Raw genomic sequence first — 24400 nt, forward strand, 5'->3', positions numbered from 1 at the left:
TTGGAAAAGATCAGTTTACATTCCAATTCCAAAGAAAGGCAGTGCCAAAGAATGTTCAAACTATCGCACCATTGCACTCATTTCTCATGCTAGTAAAGTTATGCTTAAAATCCTACAAGCTAGACTCCAGCAGTATGTGGATCAAGAACCACCAGAAGTCCAGGCAGTATTTCGAAGAGGAAATCAAATTGCCAACACACGCTGGATCATGGAGATCAAATTGCCAACATACGCTGGATCATGGAGAAAGCTAGGGAGTTCCAGAAAAACATCTACTTCTGCTTCATTGACTGGGCCTTTGATTGTGTGGATCACAACAAATTGTGGCAAGCTCTTAAAGAGATGGGAATACCAGACCATCTTTATTTGTTTTTTGAGAAACCTATATGTGAGTCAAGAAGCAACAGTGAGAACTGGACACGGAACCACCGATTGGTTCAAAATTGGGAAAGGAGTCCAACAAGGCTGTATACTGTCGCCCTGCCTATTTAACTTATATGCAGAGCACATCATGAGAAAGGCAGGGCTAGATGAATCAAAAGTTGGAATTAAGATTGCCGGGAGAAATATCAACAACCTAAGATATGCAGATGATACCAATCTAATGGCAGAAAGTGAAGAAGAACTAAAGAGCCTCTTGTTGCGGGTGAAGAAGGAGAGTGAAAAAGTGGGCTTGAAACTTAACATTAAGAAAACCAAGATCATGGCATCCGTCCCTCTCAATTCCTGGCAAATAGATGGGGAAGAAATGGAGGTAGTGACAGATTTTATTTTCCTGGGCTCCAAGATCACTGCAGATGGGGACTGTAGCCAAGAAATTAAGATGCTTGCTCCTGGGAAGGAAAGCTATGGCAAATCTAGACAGCACACTAAAAAGTAGAGACATCACCCTGTCAACAAAAGTGCGTATAGTCAAGGCTATGGTCTTCCCAGTTGCAATGTATGGCAGTGAAAGTTGGACCATAAGAAAGGCTGAGCTCAAAGAATTGAGGCCTTTGAACTATGGTGCTGGAGAAGACTCCTGCGAGTCCTTTGGACTGCAAGGCGATCAAACCGGTCAGTCCTAGAGGAGATCAACCCTGACTGCTCTTTAGAAGGACAGATCTTGAAGTTGAAACTCAAATACTTTGGCCACCTAATGAGAAGGAAGGACTCACTGGAGAAGAACCTAATGTTGGGAAAGGTTGAGGGCAAGAGAAGAAGAGGACGACAGAGAATGTGGTGGCTGGATGGAGTCACTGAAGCAGTAGGCGTGAGCTTAAATAGACTCCAGAAGATGGTAGAGGACAGGAAGGCCTGGAAGAACATTGTCCATGAGGTCACGATGGGTCGGACACGACTTCGCAGCTAACACCTCAATGTGGGTGAGCAGACAGTAGGCTCTGGCATTAGCCCTCCACCTTGCTATTCATAATTTAATTATTTGAGGTTATATGTTGGAAGACAACACAATGAAAATAATTACATAATATGGATAAAACTGATATGCCTTCAAATCATTGGATATAGCTATTAATTCACTCCTCTTGATTAAGCACTGTCACAAACTTGAAACAGTCACTGAATGAGTGGTCATAACCCAGGGACCACCAGTATAATAAATGAACACATTTAAATGCCTGAGAAACATGCAATCTTATGAGAAAAATATAAATATTAAAAGGATCAATATGTTTTCATCAGTAAAACAGAAAAGCCTTAGTACCCAGTGTAAACATTTGTGCTCCTAGACTCACTGAAATAAATGAGAGGATACAGTGCTTCCTAGGTGGTTGTACCTAAATATTTATGCCCAAGATATGAAACTAGAGGAAGGTTTATGCCTTCAGTGTCTTTGGATAATAGATTGTAGACAAGATTAGTCCTCACCAGTTTAATTTACATGGTATATAAGAAACATTAAAAAAATTGAAGAAGAAAAAAAATCCCAGATGCCAAGAAAAAATGCCCACAATTTTTTATTTCCTGTATTTCGATGCATTTCAGATAAAATCCTATATCCAGGGTCCTGTATTAGGTTGCATAACATGTTGGATTGAAGCAAAAATGAAATGTTGTTTATATTTGGGAGATTTCTCCCTTTTTCCCCTTCTTTTTTAGTGCCTGCTCTCCTTTTGGTTGTACAGGAAACAGGCTTTTTATAGCCATGCATCTGAAGGCTTGTTTCCACAGGTTATAAATATTTCTCATACAAGCCTACACAGTAAGATATTATCTGATTTAGGTTGCTGTGCAGAAGTTGCAATGCTTTTGGAAGATTTTATTAAAGATCGTTCATGACACACATTCTTGCTGTCTTTACCACCAAACATGAATATACATAGTTCACACCTACAGTAGTTTATCGTCAACATTTCACTATTCATTATAATTAGATTAAAATGCAAGTGAGAAAAACATAATTACTGCTTAAAAATTTAAAAACAAACAAGAACTGACTGATTTTACTTTTCCCCCTCTTGTTAAAATTAAGTTTCTGACGTATTTTTGCAAGGTTAGAAAACTTAACCTTAGGACATTTCTTTATCTGTAACCTATAACCACCTATAAAGCAGTTGATATGGTTCTTATGGTGGTAATATTTATTTTATATTATCTGGCATAATACGAGGGAAGGATTTAGGGGAAATTAGAATAAATCTGATTGATCCAATAACTTCATTCAAATCATTGTATCTTCTTTTTTTGCCATGAACTACTAGTTTTTAGTGTACTTCATCACAAGCACATATTTATTGTATCATAACCACAAAATGGGACGCGGTGGCTCAGTGGGTTAGGACGCTGAGCTTGTCGATCAGAAGGTTGGCAGTTTGGCGAGTCGAATCCCGAGTGCCGCGTAACAGAGTGAGCACCTGTTACTCGTCCCAGCTTCTGCCAACCTAGCAGTTTGAAAGCACATAAAAATGCAAGTAGAAAAATAGGGACCACTACGGTGGGAAGGTAACAGCGTTCTGTGCGCCTTTGGCGTCTAGTCATGCCGGCCACATGACCACGGAGACGTCCTCAGACAAGCGCTGGCTCTTCGGCTTTGAAACAGAGATGAGCACCGGCCCCTAGAGTTGGAAACGACTAGCACGCATGTGCGGGGGAACCTTTACCTTTACCTTAACCACAAAATGGAGTGTTGATGAACTGCATTTTTATGTTAAATACAAAATGTAGCCTTAAAAAAACCTGAGTCAGTTCACATAACTGGACATTTGTCCAGTTCATACACTTTAGTCAATTTAAGTTTAGCCTTACAGCTTATGCCAGATGGATGGACTTTGTTGCAGTGGTGATGAGTGCACTATTGAAACACTTGAAAGACCAGATTAGGGATAGATCATCATGGAGAAAATCTGTCTGTGCTATTGCTAAGAGTAAAAAATGACATAAGTCAACTGGTATAAAATACCTTGCATGCAATGTTAAACGTGCTTCAATCTTCCACTGTGCTGAATGGGTCAGCACTATCTATACTGAAACAACTATGGCAGACATGTCAAACTCAAGGCCCGGGGGCCGGATCCGGCCTGCAAAGTGGTTTCATGCGGCCCATGAAGCCGTCCTGGAAACAGTGAGGGAACAGCCCCCACTGCCTTGGCCCTGGCCCAGAGACCCTCCTTCTGCCAGAGACCCCCAGATCTGTCCCACTCCTGCCCAGGCCCCCATAGGCACCCTTGATGCGAACGATGTAGAGCTGGCCACGCCCACCCAGTAGGCCATACGCACTCTAGCCACGCCCACCCAGTAGGCCATGCCCACCCAGACCACACCCACCCAGCCCCCTGAGGGCAACTGCAATGCTGATGCGGCCCTCAATGAAATTGAGTTTGACACCCCTGAACTATGGCGTTCCAAACTGATTGTAAGACAACCTGAAAACCAAAGAAATATACTTTCTTGTGTTCTAAAAGTGTTCATATACAGAAATATACCAGGGTACTGAATTTCCTGTATTTTTCTTTAAATACACTTTTCTGTCTTCTGCTGCTTGTTCCTTCACTTTTTAATACCTATTATTGCTTTCATAGTTTGCATTTTTCTAGAGCTTATTGCAAAGGGATGTATACTGGGAAAAGAGTGATTGCCTTTTTAAAAAAAAAGAGGTGAAAGGAGCTAAATATACAAATTAAAAAACTGGATTTTATATCTGAAATGGGGAGAATTTTAAGATTTCCAGCAGGGGAATCAATCCTTTTCAATTAATTCTATCCTTTATTAATTTTACTGCAAAATTACATCTATTGGGAAAAATTGTAATTAAACAGCACCATAATTAACACGCCACACATATGAAAAACATTTTAAAGATCTTGAACTACTTTTGGGGTTATAATTGCTAACCTATTGCTCAAAAGCAGAGGTGACCATATATTCCTATTCTGAATGATTTACAAGGCTTTTTAGGAAGATCCATTTGTGGAATTTGTCCTTAAAAACAGAGCCCCCTACAGTCTTGTGAGAAGTACTGTTTGCGAGTAGAATAGTACAATGTTTCCATGAGGCTGGCAACCTATGCGTAAAAACCGAGCTTTGCATTACATCACATGGGCAGGCTCCTCTGCAAAAAAACAAAAAGATAAGTTGAATCCTGCTGGGACCTGGGGCTGGGTTAGGGGCAAGCCAAGTCTTGAGAGTCTCTGGTGGCTTGATGGGAAGTAGGTCTTGGCCTACGTTCGCTTGTGTGGTTGAATGGTTGAAGGCCTGGGGGCATCTTGAGAGACAGGAAGTGGACCACCAGGAACCTCAGGGTTGGGGCAGATGGGAGTCCCAGGGTAGGTGGCCTGGGCCTGGGCTAGACTCCAAGGGTTCATCCACCCTGAGGCACTCGTGCTTCACTTAACAATTTGCACATTCATTTAATGATTGCATTGAGGAGATCAGGGATGGAGGGGTTATTAAGTGAGATGCTTCAACTTAATGGCCATCACGATATGCAACTGCAACGGGCAGGCTCCATTATGATCATAAGAGAAGGACTACCTGCATAGAAATTAATAATGCTACTGCTCTTATAAACCTACCATTTTATATAATATTTTTAAAAACAATGTTTGATCATTGTAATTATTTTGATTATTTTGTTTAATTATTACTATATCTCATTCTCTTTTCAACTTGTAGCCTAGAATCCATACACACTAAAATAAATAATAAAATACACCTCTGCCATGCATTCATATACAGAAGAGAGCTAAAAGCAATGTTGAGTTGTGCAATAATACACAAGAAGCAAAGGTTAGATCAAAAGCCAATGCTGAGATATTATAGGTCAAGAACTAAATGCATGAAGAAGAAATTTACCTAGTGGCTGAAGATGGGACTAGCTTGAACTCAGTAGAGTTCTCTAGATTAATCAATCAATCAGAATAGAGCTGGAAGGAAATTTGGAGATCCTAGTCCAATTCCCTGCTCAAGCAAGAGACCCTATGCCATTTCAGACAGGTGGCTGTCCAGTCTTTTCTTAAAAACCTCCACTGATGAAACACCTACAGCAGACATGTCAAACACAAGGCCCGGGGGCCGGATCCAGCCCACAAAGTGGTTTCATGCGGCCTGCGAAGCCATCCTGGAAACAGTGAGAGAACGGCCCCCGCAGCCTTGGCCCTGGCCCAGAGATCCTCCTCCTGCCAGAGACCCTCAGGTCTGTCCCACTCCTGCCCAGGCCCCCATAGGCACCCTTGATGCGAACGATGTAGAACTGGCCACGCCCACCCAGTAGGCCATACGCACTCTAGCCATGCCCACCCAGTAGACCATGCCCACCCTGGCCATACCCACCCAGCCCCCTGAGGGCAACCGCAATGCTGATGAAATTGAGTTTGACACCCCTGACCTACAGCTTTTGAAAGCAAGCTGTTCCACTGGTTAATTGTTCTCATTGTTAGGAAGTTTCTCCTTGGTTCTCTTTAATTAAAGACTAGTCTCTAATAAATGCTTCTCTAGTATATTTATCATATCATATCATATCATATGTACTCCTGGTATATGCAGAACAAAAAAGTGCCTCTCTTTTCAACTGATGCTAAGGAAGATAGTCTTTTAAATGTCATTAAATAGTACAAAATTCCGTGTTTCCCTTTGCATAAATACTGAATGTTTCATACAACTGTTTCACAACTCTCCCCATGCTTGCTTACTCTAATGTGCATATGCTTATGTATTATATTTATTCATGTTGTAGTATAAAATGTCAGCCTATGAACTGACTTTCTGATCTAAAGCTCTGTTGTTTTGTGTGCATTAAATTAACATACAAAAATAAAGCATTAAGGGCTCACACTATGCATAGTTAACGAGAAGTACATCTTCACTGAACGAAGAGGGGCTTTTTTGAGAAAACATTCAAAGGATTAGGTAGGAAAGCAAGTTAAAAATAAATAATCATTGGGGAGAACCAAGAGAAGGACAATAAAAGTAAACAGTTATTGTAACTATATATTCCAATATTTAAAAAGACAATCATTTTTTCATAATGCTGGTTGCACCAAAACGTTTACAGTGCAAAAGCCTGACTAACTGGGAAGATTCAGAAGGAAGGAAGTTGTACAATTCTCCCACTCTTTTTATGACTATTGACATCTACTTAAATATTTCCCAATTATATGGTTTGCTTGTAATAATATTGTTAGGAGAAGAAAAATTGCAAAATCCAATTTGACAAATAGAGGAATTTTCCACTCAAACGTTCAGTACTCCATTTACTGGAATATTTTATATACAGTGAGCAAAATCAGCACAAAATGATCTGAAACAAATAATATAATGAAGGCCACTTTATAAAAATTAATTTTGATTGAATTTTTTAAATATATTTAATATAACACAAGCAATAAACATATACTGGGTATATAAAATCCTCTTTCTATTTATTTGAATGTTAAGCTGTAACATTTTGCAGAGAAAATGGGGAAGAGAAATGCCAGCCTTGTGTTTACTAAAGTAATATTTATCTTGTGGTGGCTTTGTTAATTCAAAATCTGGTCATGTGCTTATGGTGAATGGAATTCTACCACAGATTTTAACTTCTTCCAACAACAACAACAAAAAAATACTCTGCACAGATAAAATGTTTGAGTAGTGTTTTAGAATACCATAACTTAAAAAAAAGATATCAGATTTGAGGGGGGGTAAAAACAAAAATAAAGTCAGAGCTGAAGGAGAGGAAAACATTTGTTGACTTATTTTCATTGTACATAGTGATCATTCCTCATTAGGGCTATGCAAAGGGTTTGAAAAATGGCTTGTTGGCCATATCTTATATATTCCTAAAGACCAGAATCCAAAAATTGCACTCTATTGGATACCTCCTGGAGGAAAGAGGGAAAAAAGGTGGCCTCTGAACACTTGGCGCCAAACACTGAAGGAAAATCTTAAGGTCATTGATGTTCCTTGGGACAACACCGAAGATGCTGCAAAGGATCAAAAGCATTGGAAAACTTGCTGCCCAATGTGCTCTACAGAGGACCTAATGACGATGATGAAAGAATTTGAAAGACTTGCTTCATAGCATTTACTAGCACAGATGTAGAAGTTTTTAATCATTAAAATAATCACACAACAGTTCCAAAGGTTACTTCTTTATTAACTCAAAGAAAAGTCTTTTATTTGCATCCCCATATGTCAAGAAGTAACCTTTTGAATTCTACACAGCCTAGAACTTGAACGTGTTCATTATTATTCATATATGATTAAAATCTGTTTATATAGATTAAGGAAACTAAGTTAGATGTTATGTACGATTTAAGATTTGTATTTTCTGTATATCTGCTATATTTCATAACAAATATACAGCAGCTTTTGCCTTTTAGGATTAGCCATCAGTAGTAAAAGAAAAAGCAAGAAATATATAATAAACTAGCCCTCAATGGAGGATGAAGGCCTTGGAAAAGATATGCAAATGTTATGCTGTATCTGTACAAAGAGTACACACAGAGACGTCAAAGATTGTGCAAGTAATGTAACACTCTGTGGAAATGAACATTTACATTTAGAGAAGCAGGATAGGAAGAGTATTGACAACTTTAAATATTAGTATTGGACTCTCAAGAATATTGTGGAGAGTCAAGGGGAAAAAAACAATATATCATTATCCTACTTAGGATTATGCAAAGACCCAGCTTTCCAGAAAAAGCTGCAACTCAGACAAAGGAAAAAGGAAAAAGAAGAAGACGATGGCAAATGGAACACATTATAATCCAGTAGTATTGGAGATATGGGACACATTTTCTCATAAAAATACAGTATAATAGAGGTACTGAAACCTCAAGTAGTCTAGATCCATTATGAGCTATGTGAGTGCAAAGTATCTGAGGTCTCAACTTTCTTGTGCCATTAAATTAATTATTTCCAACAACACCTAATTTCATACTTTTGCTAGTGGACTTAGTGACAGTATCAGAACAGATAAGATTATAATATTAAGTAATAATATAAATAAAATTTGGAGTTTATTACATATATATTTAAACATATAATTTAAACATATAATGTAGTAATGTTATAACAGAGGTTGTTAAAAAAAGGAAGAAAATTGTTTATAGAAATTAGATTAAGCAGATTTCCGTAATACAGAAAGTTATTCTTTTAATAATGGGGAAAAGGGACATAACAGTGGAATAGATGAATCAGAAATAATATAATAGCATAAGCTCTCTGTCTTCCCTAAGTAGTGCTCAAAGTAGGGAACACAAGTATACCATAATCACATTACAATGTACTAATTTTAAGGATATATATAATTCTACTGTTCAGATCAACAAATTAAATTAAATTCTCTTAATTTATTTCATGATGATTAAAATAATGATATTTCTTTAAGGCAGAGTCAGGCTGCTAGAAGTGTTCCAGAAAATTAACTATCACTGTAGTGGTAAATTAAAAAACTTATTATCCACACATTTTAAATTTTAAAACAAAATCATTTTAGCATCATATAACTGTTCATTTGCTGAATTTAACAGTTCTACTTCTCTATCGTTAAGCAACATTAAACTAAATAAAGCAAACAAAATTTATTGGTTTGCATAAATTAGCTAACACAGGTTTAGTTATGGGCTCATGGTAGGGTTCCTATTTATGCCACTAATAATTTGCATATCTTCTAACACAATAATTTCTGAATAGTTGCCAACCTTATAAATCTATATATCATCTCTATACAGCTACATCACACACACACACACACACTCAGAGAGAGAGAGAGAGAGAGAGAGAGAGAGAGAGAGAGAGAGAATGTCCCTCTAATTCACCCTGTGAAGTATGATTTACTTCCTGGGAATAGAACACAAGACTGGAAATTTATGTTTTTCAATGAAGTAATGGAGTGGAATGCATAATAATAGAAAATAATATAAAAAGTAAACTTTTCAGTAATAGGGCTGGAAATTCACACTTAATTATTCTTTATTTTGTAATATAATGTTTAATAACAAAAAAGAGCTACTATGTAAGAGTTAAAAAAATAGGAAAAAAACAAAAAAAATCTGATGCTCTTAAATTGCTGCATAAAATAATTTGCATCACAGAAGGTTAGGTTATAAAAGTGTATAGACCATGGGTGAGAGTAAGGGGAGGTACAAGTTATTATCTATAAAATATGGACCTACAGTATAAATTATGGCTAACAACAAAAAGTTCTTGGTATGACTCAAAGATTCTTACATTAATCAGCTTATAATATGCAATACATTGAGAGCTTTGATCTGTATTTATTTCATGTGTAATAGTTTTAAATCAAATGAATTCTGAACTAAGAATGGATTTTGGTAAAGATTGTTTTTTAATCTTTGTACTGAACTGAGAATGAATATTTTGTAATTCCAGAGACTATAGGAAAACCATACACTCAACTTTACAAACCTGATTTTGAAAAAGATATTCATTTGAATGATAGATTAGTACTTGTAAACAAAAGACACACATCTCTCTGAATTAAAACAATGGTACATATTCTGGACTTTATAGATATTTTAGCAAGAAAAGTTAAATATTCTAGCATTTTTTGTTTTCTTGGTATTTGAGAATGAAGTAACATATTTTAGGACATTAACATCAACACACAATGATGTTTGCCACCCAATTTAATCTGAGCAGCTGTCCATGAAAATCAACACAATGAACCTATCTACAGTCTTAATGAATGAATAAAATGGGCAAAGCTTTTGAAGCCTGTAATCGTAAAACTATATAGGTTACACTATCCAAATATCTTAGGACTGATTTCCAATCAGAAATTCAGCCTTCAAATGTGAACATTTCTTACCTTTGTTTTTTGTGATTTCTCCTTATCTGAAACATTGGAAGGTTTTCTCTTCAACATCTTAAAATTCAGGTTTATTCAAATATTACAAGGAAAGTGTTGCTTGTTTTTTCTCAGACCCAAAACACTACTAAACGATATACACATAGCTCAATCAGCTAAGTAAAGCTTCCTTATTCTATTTAGGATGTGGCTCAGCTCTGTCAGATCTTCAGTTGATATATTTAAGACAGGAAGGAAGATAAAAAGAGAAGTAAAAAAAGAAATGGGTGAAGAAATAGATGCTTAGGGTACACTGATCAACACTAACCTTTCAACTTCAATATTTCCACTGCAACATTTGCTTTAGGATAACTTTAACAATAGTTGACTGCAGCTGCACAGGCAGCATTTAATGGAAATGAGATTAGTTAAGGAATCAGAAGTCCATTTTAACAACTTTATCATTCATGTAGAGCAGCAATCTACAATCAGCAAGTTTTATTTTCAGGATTATAACTAATCTATTTAAATTCCATTTTTATTTATATTTTAGTCTCGGTTATTAAGAAGGAACAAAAGAGAATGTTTGCTTCATGGTTGACTTCCTTAATTTGCCACAGTGGAAGATAGGATGATGGAGAATTCAGAATCTAGCTTTTCCCCCCACATTTATTTAAATCTTCATGCTGAAGCCCTGCACAGAAACGTGTCTATCTGCAAATGTATTCATAGGCCATGTAAAAACTTAAAATTATTCATTTTTCTCTGAATGGAGATTACTCATAAGCAAATATTTTAATACCATGAAGAACAATGAGAAAATGTTAAACTTTTTTTTGGAATATCTCATTCTATATTTCAGTCAATTTTTACTATTATTTGTTTATAGTGTCCTGCACTAATTTGTCTCCACCCATTAAATACACAAAATTCATTGGTACCTTTATTTACAATATATATTTTCAGGCTAATACTGACTTTGGAAATTTTTTTAAAAAATTGCATAGTTGAACTATAATGTTTAAGTTCTATTCGGATAGCTGTAGAATTGCCTTATTTCTTTCCCACTTCATTTTCTTCCTATACATATCTGAAAATCTAAACAAAACATCTGTCACATAATTATTAATTAACATCTTCTGCATCATTTTAAAACAGCTTATATGTACAACTAGTCAGAAATTATAAGCTAAAATTTGTAAATCAATGATGTTGTTAGTTGCAAAGTCATGTCCCACCCATCGCGACCCCATGGACAACGTTCCTCCAGGCCTTCCTGTCCTGTACCAGCTTCTGGGGTCCATTTAAGCTCATGCCTACTGCTTCAGTGACTCCATTCAGCCACCTCATTCTCTGTCGTCCCCTTCTTCTCTTGCCCTCAACCTTTCCCAGCATTAGGCTCTTCTCCAGTGAGTCCTTCCTTCTCATTAGGTGGCCAAAGTATTTGAGTTTCAACTTCAAGATCTGGCCTTCTAAAGAGCAGTCAGGGTTGATCTCTAGGACTGACCGGTTTGATCACCTTGCAGTCCAAAGGACTCGCAGGAGTCTTCTCCAGCACCATAGTTCAAAGGCCTCAATTCTTTGGCGCTCAGCCTTTCTTATGGTCCAACTTTCACAGCAACTGGGAAGACCATAGCCTTGATTATATGCACTTTTGTTGACAGGGTGACGTCTCTGCTTTTTAGTGTGCTGTCTAGATTTGCCATGGCTTTCCTCCCCAGGAGCAAGCATATTTTAATTTTTTGGCTGCAGTCCCATCTCCATCTGCTCTTGGAGCCCAGGGAAATAAAATCTGTCACTACCTCCATTTCTTCCCCATCTATTTGCCAGGAATTGAGAGGGCTGGATGCCATGATCTTGGTTTTCTTAATGTTAAGTTTCAAGCCCACTTTTTAACTCTCCTTCTTCACCCGCAACAAGAGGCTCTTTAGTTCTTCTTCACTTTCTGCCATTAGAGTGGTGTCATCTGCATATCTTAGGTGTTGATATTTCTCCCGGCAATCTTAATTCCAACTTTTGATTCATCTAGCCCTGCCTTTCTCATGATGTGCTCTGCATATAAGTTAAATAGGCAGGGTGAGAATATACAGTCTTGCCAGACTTCTTTCCCAATTTTGAATCAATCAGTGGTTCCGTGTCCAGATCTCACTATTGCTTCTTGACCCGCATATAGGTTTCTCAAGAGACAGATAAGATGGTCTGGTACTCCCATCTCTTTAAGAACTTGCCACAGTTTGTTGTGATCCACACAATCAAAGGCTTTACTAAACTTTTCCTGAGGTTTTAAATGGTTTCACTTTTATTTAAGTCAAAGGTAATCTATTTTTGAAATGAGTCACAAATGAAATTCTTAGAAAAGACAAAATAACTCATTCTCTTACATAGGAACAGGTCAGCTGAAAGGAGAGACCTGACAACAAAATAATCAGAATAAATGCAAAGAGAAGACTATCCAACTTGTACACATTTATTGTACAATTTGAAAATGCACATTCCGAGTTTTACAGACTTTAAGAACTCCAAATCTAAATGTACATTCCATGTTCCAGTATTTAAACAGGAAAGTGTAACCAGGAAAGAATCTCTGATCATTCAAAGATTACTTTTTTTTCTGTGCACCATTAATATCTGTATGATTAACAAAAATGACATTCATATGTAGACTTATACATGAGCTCCTTTCACCAGATTATTTATTGTTAAATAGGAAGAAAGAGGCCATTTCAGGAGATATAGTACCCATCCATATCTATTCTATTTCTTCATGCATCAGAAAAATTACAGCAGTTTGAAGGCTGAGCTGATTCCCTCTTTGTCCTTGAAAGATTGACCTCTGCACTAGTTGTAGAAAATGCAACTGGTAATATCACAAGTACAACAATTTGCTTAAACAGGAATTTTGATGAATTGTAATAGTTCAGAAAATAATTTACTTCTGATAGTTCTGAAACTTTATTTTTAATTTTAAAATGGTTTTTAAAAAGAAGAATGGAATGCAAAATATTGATTGAAATGTTGAGCAGGAGAGTTGAAAGTTAATGTAATATACACAGATTAGTTTTTTTTATTCTTTCTCCTATTCTTATACACACAGTATTTGTATAAAATTGTCTGCTTTAATAGTTTTTGTTTTTTTTAAAAAACTTACATTTCTGTAATGCAAATAGCATTAACACCTCTAATAAGGCTATATGCAAATTTCCCCCGAATACCATCACATTCAAATGGTAAATACAGTGACTGAAGTTAGAAAAGTTAATTTTTTAGTTCAGTATGACTACTCAAATTAAAACAACTTCCTTCTACTTTCTGTAGTGCACCAAAGTAGATAACACTGAAAGTTAGATTAAAAGATAATTCCCACTAAAGGTTTTTGGCTATTCATACTGTGGGTGACAAACATGTCATAGACCATTATAGGCTACCTCCAGATGTGGTATCAGCAGCTTTTAAATATCTATAGCAGGGGTCTTCAAACTTGGCCCTTTTATGACTTGTGGACTTCAACTCCCAGAATTCCTCAGCCAGCATGCCTGGCTGAGGAATTCTGGGAGTTGAAGTCCACAAGTCATAAAAGGGCCAAGTTTGAAGACCCCTGATCTATAGCTACTATAAATAAACAAACTAGAATTGCTTACCAGCAGTCGTAAATAACTAATGTGTCTGCTACTGGCTTAAAACAGTAGTAATGGTGAAAATTTCAGGGATAAAAATCAAACAAGTGTAATCTTTAGATTCCCGAAAAGGTATCCCAACATCAGTCCTTGCCCTTTCATGTTTCTCCTCCTTCTCCTGCTTCTCTAGAATTGATTCCTTATCACCTATGAGCCCATGACAAGTCAAATTTTTAATCTGTTTTGGATGCCAGGATTGCTTTCAATTATCCACATGCCACAATTATTTGCAGCATACCCTGGCAATTGGCACAGTTTTTTGGGGGAATGATAAGTGTTTAGCTGGTGACATTTGGCAGTAAATGGCTGATTTGTTTCACAGCAACAAAACTGAGCCTCAGCATGGTCAGTGACTGATGAAAACTGTATGGAGCTCAATAAGCAGGTCCACAGTTCACGTTTATCCCTCTTTCAAAAAAGGATCTTTGCTAAATACTTTCAGGAAAAGAAACAGAAAGCTAAATTAAATACACACTAGACCTCCTGGAACATTACACAAATGTGTTTTCTATTACTCAGCAACTTAAGGACTCAATTCTCATGATTTTTCAGCTTTACTGTTAAACACGTTTGTAAAATAAAATGCTTGTTGAGTCAGCACGCTATTCTCAACAACTTAATGTGCTTTACCTTCCCTGTTGCTGGGCCCCAGACCAAAACAGATGTCAGCCCAGATATACTGGAAGTAAAGAAGATAATAGCAGTGTCAGGAACTGTTGGGCTTCTTACCGATTTTTACAATATTGGACTAAAGATGCTGGTTGAGCATTTTTCCCCAGGACTGTTTTTTCCTGAAGGAGGTGCCTGTCCTTCTTAGGTATTGGAGAAGACCTTGCCCACAATTTGAAATTTGATGGTACATTTGGAAATCAAAGCACTGCCATATAATAAGTCTTAGCAAAATATATGTACATCTAGTATGAATTTATCATTTTATAAACAATCTGATTTTTGTCTAGTACTGACTTTTAATGAAGTGAACCTTTATTGTCAAAGTACAACTATGTGTACATTGAGATTAGCTGAGCCTCCCTTTGTGCTCCCACCCCCCAACCAACAGTGACAACAAACCCTCCATCTTACTACACCATGTGAACCAACTATACCACACACTGGCCTCCCAAGTCAATTCTGCATAAAATTCACAAAAGTTATTTCTCATTCAAAAGCCTAACAGCCCACAGATAAAAGCTGTTTTTCAGCCTGTTGGTTCGGCTGGCTATACTCCTATATCTCCTATCAAATGGTAGGAAAGTAAAGAGATACCGTCCAGGCTGTGAGTCATCCCTGAGAATTTTCCTCACTCTTCCAAGGCAATGAGCCCTTGCGATGTCATCCAGTGGTGTCAGGGGACAGCACACAATGTCTTGTGCTGTACTCACCACCCTCTGTAATACTTTCCTATCCGTGGCTGTCAGACCAGCATACCAAACCACAATACCATACGAGAGGACGCTCTCTATAGTAGAGCGGTAAAAGAGGGTCATTAGCCGTTTTTCTACCCTGTTCTTCCACAAGACCCTGAGAAAGTGAAGCCTCTGTTGGGCCTTTCTAGCCACCTGGGTTGTATTAACTTTCCAGGTCAGATCTTCACAGAGGTAGACTCCCAGAAATTTAAAGGAGGAAACTCTCTCTACACAGTCCTCCCCAATGTAAAGTGGGGCAGGTTCCTCCTTTTTTCTCTGGAAGTGTAGCACCATCTATTTCGTCTTGCCGATGTTCAGGTGCAAGTTGTTGTTACTATACCAACATTCATACATTGAATGATTTATATGACTTATAATTATACATAAGATAATGAAAAAAACCTCATAAGGTTGAAAACAGAAGTTTTCCATAGAGTAGCCAAGAAAAATGGAGTCCTTCCAACTTTATAAATGAACTATGTAAAGCACTCATAGGGTAAAACATGATAAATTTTGTTGAATTGAGAAAGTGTTTGATAGTCAAGAATTAGAGGCATGAATGTGACATTACCCATCTCAGTCTAGAATTGAGACAAACAAACACATATTCTGATTAATAGAGAAACTGAATCTGTTGTTAGCAATCTCCTTTTCCCCCCAGAACCACTTTTTATATCAGACATGTCAAACTCGCAACATCATGTGATGTCATGCAATGTATCGGGACGGTTTTGCCATTGGCGGCAATGGGGTGGGCGCGGCTTCCATGTGACACATCTGGCCTGTGGGCTAGCAGTTTGACACCCCTGTTCTATAGTAAACAGTTCAAATTGAATTAGTTTTTTAAAAATATCAGAGCATTATAGTGTTCAATTGTTATAACAATACTTCTTTGTGATAAACTGAGTTTCAGTTGAAATCTCTCTCACAATGTCTCATATAGACATTACATATGAGAATATTACATTTTAGTGTTAATAAAACAACTTTGTTTGTTCTTCCTTCTGCCTTCCTCAACAGCTATCCCAAATGCTCTGTAACTAATGCTTCTGAGCCACAAGAAATCCAGTGCTGCCAGAAACAAGTTTATCATGAAGTAGTACCCTAAAATAGACTTAACACATTTTAACATCAGACAAAGGAATATCTCTCATAACTAGCTCCCAATAAAATCCTGGCCCTGTTTACCAAATCTGTCCTATGTACACCAAAAATAGCATGATGGGTGGCCTTGGGACATCAAAGTATTGTTCACAACTAAATGAAATTAACAAATGCCCTTTGGAATTAGACTTCTCCAAAATCCAGATGGCCTCTACTCTACTGTTGCTTAGAAGGGCCATGAAGATCTGACTCACCACCCAGGCTTTGGTGATGTTGAGTGAAACACTATGGTTTATTTATACGCAGTCTATCATTCTTACTATGTTTTCTCATTTTTCCCCATCTTTCTTATTGGTTTTATTGCTATTTCTTCAAGTTATTGAGAATTGGACAGCATGCAAATTTAATATAAATAAATACATAAATAATTCAAAGGTTTGAATTACTTTCATAAGGCTATTTTAATCATGGAAATATTTATTACTTTTATTTATGTGTTAAATTTCAATGCCTTCTATCTCACTAACGGTGATAGGAAAATACCAACACTATAGGTACCTTTAGATACCAGTTCATTGACAATGCTTACTGTTTATTTAACTCCTGATGGATCAGTTCAATTAATTTCTGACTATATATTATTAATAATAATAATAATAATAATAATAATAATAATAATAATAATAATAATAATAATAATAATAATAATAATAATAATAATAATAATAATAATAATAATAATAATAATATTATTTATATACCGCCCTTCTCCCGAAGGACTCAGGGCGGTGAACAGGGCAAATGTATGAAATACAAAAATATTCATACTGTGAATATTAAGCCAAAATGCATAGCAAAAACAGATGTAATTGTCTAAAAATGGTTTGAATTTGAAGTTATTTTAATATTGTTGATATTCTGTTGCTAGAACTAAAAGCAAAAAACAAAACAAAACAACCAACCTCAGGGCACCTCAACATTGCATTATTTTTAAGGCTGGGAATAAATTATGGAAATCTTTGCAGTCATTTTTTTTCATAAATAAACATTTAATTTGCCTGCTTATTTAATAGTTTTATATTCTATAATATAAAATGTGATTATGAGTTCTCTGTTTGTGACCAGTTTATTCCTTTACTGGCTTAATACAACATCTCTTTTCATACTGCAGAAATTATCCCCCAGATATGTAATGGCTTTGCTTAATGGAAATAGAGGGAACATGCCATTTTTTACTTGGTCTACAATATGCATGATATACAGTAAGTAAACAAGGGAAAAAATTCAGTGAAACTGGAGAATGTGAGATAATTTTGATATTATATACCCTCTCCCAATTTATTATTATTGCTTCTCTTAATTGTTTCTTCTATCTCGCTAAAGCCAGACATAGGTATTCCTTTGATGTGATCATGATAGTTCTTGGTATCTATTTCTATTCAAAAATATGCTCTCTGTCTTGGTATATTTGACAAATATTGCTTGAGGAAGAAAGATATTTGAAGGAGGAGAAGGTGCTTATTTTGAGCGCTCTATTTAAGTCATGTCCTAAACAGGTTTTATATAACAAATAGCATAAAGTGCAGGTAATTGGGAGAATGTTCCTATTGTTGTGTGGGAATCCTAGCAAGCAATTTTCTAAGACTGAAGATTTTAACTGTAATCCTTAACATTATTAATTTTAACATTATCAGTTGTATTAATATTGCATCATTACATATAATATTAATACAACTGATAATGGTAATATTAATACCATAAAACTATCTACTTTTCTGTAAGAAAACTTACCCATGGACTCGGGAGATCCACCTCTGTGACAGAGCTTGTAAGTTGTGGCTGATGTGAACAACAGGTACATTTCCCCCACTCTTCCATCCTTGTGGTGAAGAAATCACAGGGACCCAGCTGAGCATCTGGGAAAATTTTCCAGTCGCTCCAGAGCTGAAATTCCATTTCAGAACAGGTGTCATTATTTCCTAGGCTGTTAATTCCAGAAAGGTAAGTTGTATCCAGCAATGCTGAGATAAGATCTGTTCTAGGCTCAATTTCTGCCTTTAATCTTGTACTCTCTTTCAATATCTTTTTGTCCTGGTATTTTGTTAATTTCATACATGAAACTGGAGCTTCATCTTCAGCTTCAGAGCACCCAGGATCTTGTGGTGATATATCTTGAAAAGAATGCATTAAAAAATAATAATGCTTTGTTTATTTATTTATTTTTACATATTTATTTAATATATTTATCTTCTGCAAGAACAGGTATATTTTAAAAGTAATAAACTAAAAAAACCCCACAAAGAATAAAATAATAAAAATCTAGAGCACATCTAAACTGATTGATAATAGTTATATCTTGCCTATTCTCAAATGTTACCAAGATGATGTGTAACAAGTTAGATTAAAAACATAAATATGAATTATACTTTTTTTAAAAAAAAATCAATATAATTAACTATTAGAGATACAAACAGACAAGTTGAAAGGGTTCAATCAGAAGAATAACTAAATGATTTCAGCTAGCATATCTAGCTTACATAAAAAATCTTTACATGGATAACTGAGAGTCATGAAAGTGAAAAGTTATGTCAGCTCCCCCAAAATAAATTGAAAATATCAACGCAGGTATTTTCTACAATAAATGTCACACATTGTTCTGTTGAAAAACTTGTTGTCTGCATGCATGATACTTTGAGTTTACTTGTAGCCACTCAACACAGTGTTTTAAAGTTTTAATTGAGGTTTGGTGGTTGATTGCAATTACTTCCAGAATCTTTTGTTGTGATGCTATGGTTTTGATTTTCTGATTAAATTCAGTATTTTAATCAGGGTTATGGAGAAGGAATGGTATACAGCTCAGAATCAGTTTTGACTGGACCAACCTATGAATCCTGTAAAATAAATAATATATTTATTCCTCAGCTGTAATTTATTTGCATAGTATACCTAGTTTGTAAATCTGGGATGGGGAATGCTTGCATGTTGTTGTTGGTAGTTTTTTAAATATATATATATATGTCTATTTGCAGAGAGAAAGACTTTTGGATGCATTTTCTTTATTTTTCTGTTTTTAACAAAAGTGCAAATCTTATTGGTTGCTTAACATTTTATTTGAGCTGGGTCCATGGGTTGCTCGCTATATTCTAAATTTGTGTTGAATATTGAAATGGATTTTATGAATACATTTAATTTCATATAGATTGAAATGAAATCATTTTACTTACTGGATGATAATATATGCTTGATGTCATCCAAACTATGTATACTGTCTTTCTTATTTCGAACTAACTTCTGCAACCGTTTCAAGGTTCCCATTGTTTCAGCTTGATTTTCATCCGAATCTGTAACCTAAAGTAAGAAATGCATATTTAAGTAGCATTAGCAATAGCAGTAGCACTTAAACTTATATACCACTTTGTAGTGCTTTACAGCCCTCTCTAAGCGGTTTACAGAGTCAGCACATTACCCTGAACAATCTGGGTCCTCATTTTACCGACCTTGGAAGGAGGGAAGGCTGAGTCAACCTTGAGCCATTCAGAATTGAACTCCTGGAGTGAGAGTGAGTTCTGTTTTGTACCAGCCTGCTACCGGCCCTGCAGAAAAGGCAGGGACAACCCCTTTACAAGAAGGCAAGAGGCTGGAACTAAGCCTGCCAAATTTATTAACATAAAACAGCAAACAGAGCAAAGAGAGCAAACACGAACCATGAAACAGGAGCTATTCAAACGGTTGCCTTCAGCAAACCAGCCCTCCCACACATTCCCCTTTTAAACAGTTCAGGGCGTGGCTTCTCTCTGCCTCCTTCCGAGGTGCCCCATTGCCTTCCTCTGTTTACTCCTGATTGACTGCCTCCTGCATCGGGCATCCTTGAACAGGGCCAGCTGTGGGTCATCTTCATTCACGCTGTCAGGCTCACAAAGCTGGGTCTGCATCGTGACCAGATGGGAGGTGCCTGGCTGAGGGCTCTGTGGAGCCTCAATATTATTCTCAGCAAGCTCTCCAACACCCCCTCCTCCTCCTCTGAATCGTCCGACCCAACTGCCGAACCCACAGGCTGACCCTGAATCACAACAAGTTTGTCTGCAATACTGCATTCTAACCACTGTGCCACCATGGCTCCAGGTATTTTTTTCTTCCAAGATTTTAAGAAGGAAAGATATAAAATTTCTTTATAGATTCTGGATTAATTCAGATGTTATTGGTGCCACTACATATAATTAATTCAGCTTACTCACTATGCACGAAGCCCAGGATTGCCTGAAACTAATTGTAAAAGGGCAATCCAAAAAACACCTTTGTAAAAAAATATGGAATCCCATGAATTTTCTAATTTTCCAAATGTCAGAGCAAGTTCTGCTGTGAAATGACCACTAAAAGCATTTACAGATTGGTAATTCTACTTCTGGTCACTCATGTCCTATCACTTCCGGATTGACTACTGTAATGCAGGCTACTTGGGATTACATGAAAACTATCTGGAAACCTTAAGTCAGACATGTCAAGGCTCCCATATGGTTGCATTTGGCCTGCGGGGCTGCTCTGGAAACAATGAAGGACCGGCCCACAGCACCTCAGCCTGGCCCAGGCCAACCAGGCACTGATCTACAACCTGGTGCCAGCCATCAAAGCCAGAAGGTGCTCAGCCTTGGATCCACGGGGCAGCCCTGGAACCAGCGAACCTCTGGGCACATGTGCAGGAGGCAGTGAGCAGGTGGAGTCTGGTGCCCCTGCTGGCTGTCTTGCCCCAGAGGCTGACTTCACCCAGGACACCAGCGCTCGCTACCTCCTGTGCGCACACAGCATGAGACTGAGCAAAAATGCTTGCAACTATTGTTCCACCTTAATAGAGAGTGGGGCAGAGGCATCAGGGCAGCACCTCACTGGCTCCAGGGCTGCCCCATGGATCTAAGGTTGAGCGCATTCTGGCTTTGATGGACGCAACCAGGTTGTAGATCAGTGCCGCCACCCCCCTCCAACCAGCACCTCCATGGCCCGCTTGCTGACCTAGCCTCGCAGCCATGAGCCTTGGTGGCAGCATGGCCACCAGCAGCGCTGGCAATCTCTCCCCCTCCTGTTGTTCCTTCCTGAGTGTGGAGGAAGGAAAGAGATGGGAATGAGAAGTAGGGGAGGAAGGAAGGAAGGAAGGAAGGAAGGAAGGAAGGAAGGAAGGAGACAGTGAAGGAGGGAAAGAAAAAGGAAGGAAGGAGAGGCAATTTGGTTGGAGATACCCCAATTCACACACTTCTACTTCAATCCTAGATCCATAGAGACTTGGGCTGAAAGGAGAAAGCAATTTTGTGTTCTCTTTTGTCACAGACAGGACTTTGTTGGCAATCCAAGTTAACATTGGTATTCCTGAATTGTGGACTCTTAGGAAAGTATCCCCTCCTTGTGTGTTGCAAACAGCCATTTCCAGTGGGGAAAACAGGACAAAGCAGAGTGGGGAAAAATATTTTCCTTTGCTATATTTCCAGTCTGAATTAGACCATGGCAGAGTCCCTACAGGACAGCCCTTTTAAAGATTATGTATTAATAGAAGAGCAATTAACTAACCTCTGTTCCTTAAATGCTAAAGCTGTTGCACATAAAAAACAGAGGAGCTGTTTTGTGTTTTACTTTGTCTTTGTTTTTATTTTAAATTGTGGTTTTATTGGCTTGCTATGTATTTTGCTTGCATGTATTTTGCTTTATTCTGTACACTTCGCAAAGTCACTATGTAAATGGGCTGCTATATAAAATGAAAAATAAAATAGAAACAAAGATCCATTTGAAAAAGTAGAGATGACAATTAGACTACAAGCAAGAATATCCTATATATTTTGCTGCCAACTAATGGTCATCTGTAATTTTGCAGTCCAGAAGTCTGGGCTTGCATTTTAACTCATAATTATATTAATGGATGAAGAATATTCCTTTTAGAAACAGCTGTTATGCAAAAATGGAGGCAAAGGAAAAGAAAACAAAGGAAAATTTGTTGAGCCATCCAGAATCAAGGCAAGAATTATGGGAATTCAAAACACAATTACATAAAATAAGTCTGGCACTCATGGAGTTTAAACCTGAAGTCCCCGTAGATATTATTTAATAATTTTGTTTGTTTAGTTATTAAATTTAGAAAGAGGTGTAACATTTGTATTTATTTATTAAATTTATATGCCATCCATCTTGCTATCCACTTATTTACTTACGGTACTTATTTACCCACCTACTTAGTCCTGTAATATCCAAAGTATATTACTTACAGTTCTAGTTTATATGCCACACTTATTTGGAAAGTGAATAGCTTACGTACCATTTAGATGTTTCTGTAATTAAGGAACTACCATTAATTAACCCCAAATAAAAGCAATATTTTCATATTAATATTTCTCAAGAATATTGCATATTAATATGTCATTTTTCAACAGATTTATACATATATATATATATATATAGGTAAAGGTAAAGGTTCCCCCGCACAAGTGTGCTAGTCGTTTCCGACTCTAGGGGCCGGTGCTCATCTCCGTTTCATAGCCGAAGAGCCAGCGCTTGTCCGAGGACATCTCCGTGGTCATGTGGCCGGCATGACTAGACGCCAAAGGCGCACGGAACGCTGTTACCTTCCCACCGTAGTGGTCCCTATTTTTCTACTTGCATTTTTACATGCTTTCGAACTGCTAGGTGGGCAGAAGCTGGGACGAGTAACAGGCGCTCACTCTGCTACGCGGCACTCGGGATTCGACCCGCCAAACTGCCGACCTTCCGATCGACAAGCTCAGCGTCCTAACCCGCTGAGCCACCGCGTCCCTATATATATATATATATATATATATATATATATATATATATATATATATATATATATATATATATTCCACTTTTACACATCAAAGCAGTGTTTAAATTATGATATTTTTCTTTAAAACAGCACTTTCAGAATGATAAATTAATGTTTTTTAAGATATGTGTGGTAATTTCCCATTTCTCTGGAAATATTTTCTTCCTGGTCTGTTAAGATATTTGTGATACGTTCTGCTATTTTTTCCACACTGGGAAACAAGGAATTATTTCAGTTCCAGGAAACCATAATTGGAAAAGGCTGTTATTATGAATTAAGCCAACCGTTAAACATTTTGCTGTGTCATAATCATCATAATATAAAGCTATTATAGGTTTCATGGTTGTATAATTTTGCAGAAATCATGTGAACAGATGTACAATTGTTGCTGAAGCAATTTTTTATTAATTAGTTTTACTTATATTTAACTTTTCCATCAATGAATGATGGTAATAATGTAAAGTTACAGTAGGCTTCTACCAGATTGGAACTTACGGTACTGAAGATATTATCAGAAGCCTTCCAAATCTACAGCAGGCAGTGTCAGATTTCTCTAGATATATTATTGTTACTTCTGTAATTGTAAACATCTATATAATAATTCACCAAATGGGTTAGGAAAAAAATGGTAAAGACATGATCCCCCAATACCTTCTTCTCATACCTCCATGTAAGTAAAGGTAAAGGTTTCCCCGCACATGCGTGCTAGTCGTTTCCAACTCTAGGGGCTGGTGCTCATCTCCGTTTCAAAGCCGAAGAGCCAGCGCTTGTCCGAGGATGCCTCCGTGGTCATGTGGCCAGCATGACTAGACACCAAAGGCGCACGGAACGCTGTTACATTCCCACCGTAGTGGTCCCTATTTTTCTACTTGCATTCTTACGTGCTTTCGAACTGCTAGGTTGGCAGAAGCTGGGACGAGTAACAGGCGCTCACTCTGTTACACGGCACTCGGGATTCGACCCGCCAAACTGCCGACCTTCTGATCGACAAGCTCAGCGTCCTAACCCACTGAGCCACTGCGTCCCTTGCTACCTCCATGTATTTCTGGATTATTAATAATAGTGTCATCAGTAACAGTACCTGTTTATTCTTTGCCACCTTTTTCCTTAATGTTCTGAAACTGATGAATCATTAATTACTTCTATATTATTACATAGAGAGCCTAGT

At 37.2% G+C, this 24400-nt stretch overlaps 1 protein-coding gene across 1 annotated transcript in view; it reads right to left on the bottom strand.

The window, feature by feature from the left end:
* SAMSN1 (SAM domain, SH3 domain and nuclear localization signals 1) overlaps window positions 1-10383 on the bottom strand; it is a 44755-nt gene extending 34372 nt beyond the window's left edge. Inside the window, exon 1 of the mRNA XM_081327763.1 lies at window positions 10253-10383. Within this exon, the coding sequence (XP_081183889.1) occupies window positions 10253-10309 (57 nt within the window). The 5' untranslated portion in view covers window positions 10310-10383. The remainder of the gene's footprint in view (window positions 1-10252) is intronic.
* Between the last annotated feature and the right edge of the window lie 14017 nt (window positions 10384-24400).

This window comes from Vipera berus (genome assembly GCF_964194415.1).
Source record: "Vipera berus genome assembly, chromosome: 4".
Classification (NCBI taxonomy): Eukaryota; Metazoa; Chordata; class Lepidosauria; order Squamata; family Viperidae; genus Vipera; species Vipera berus.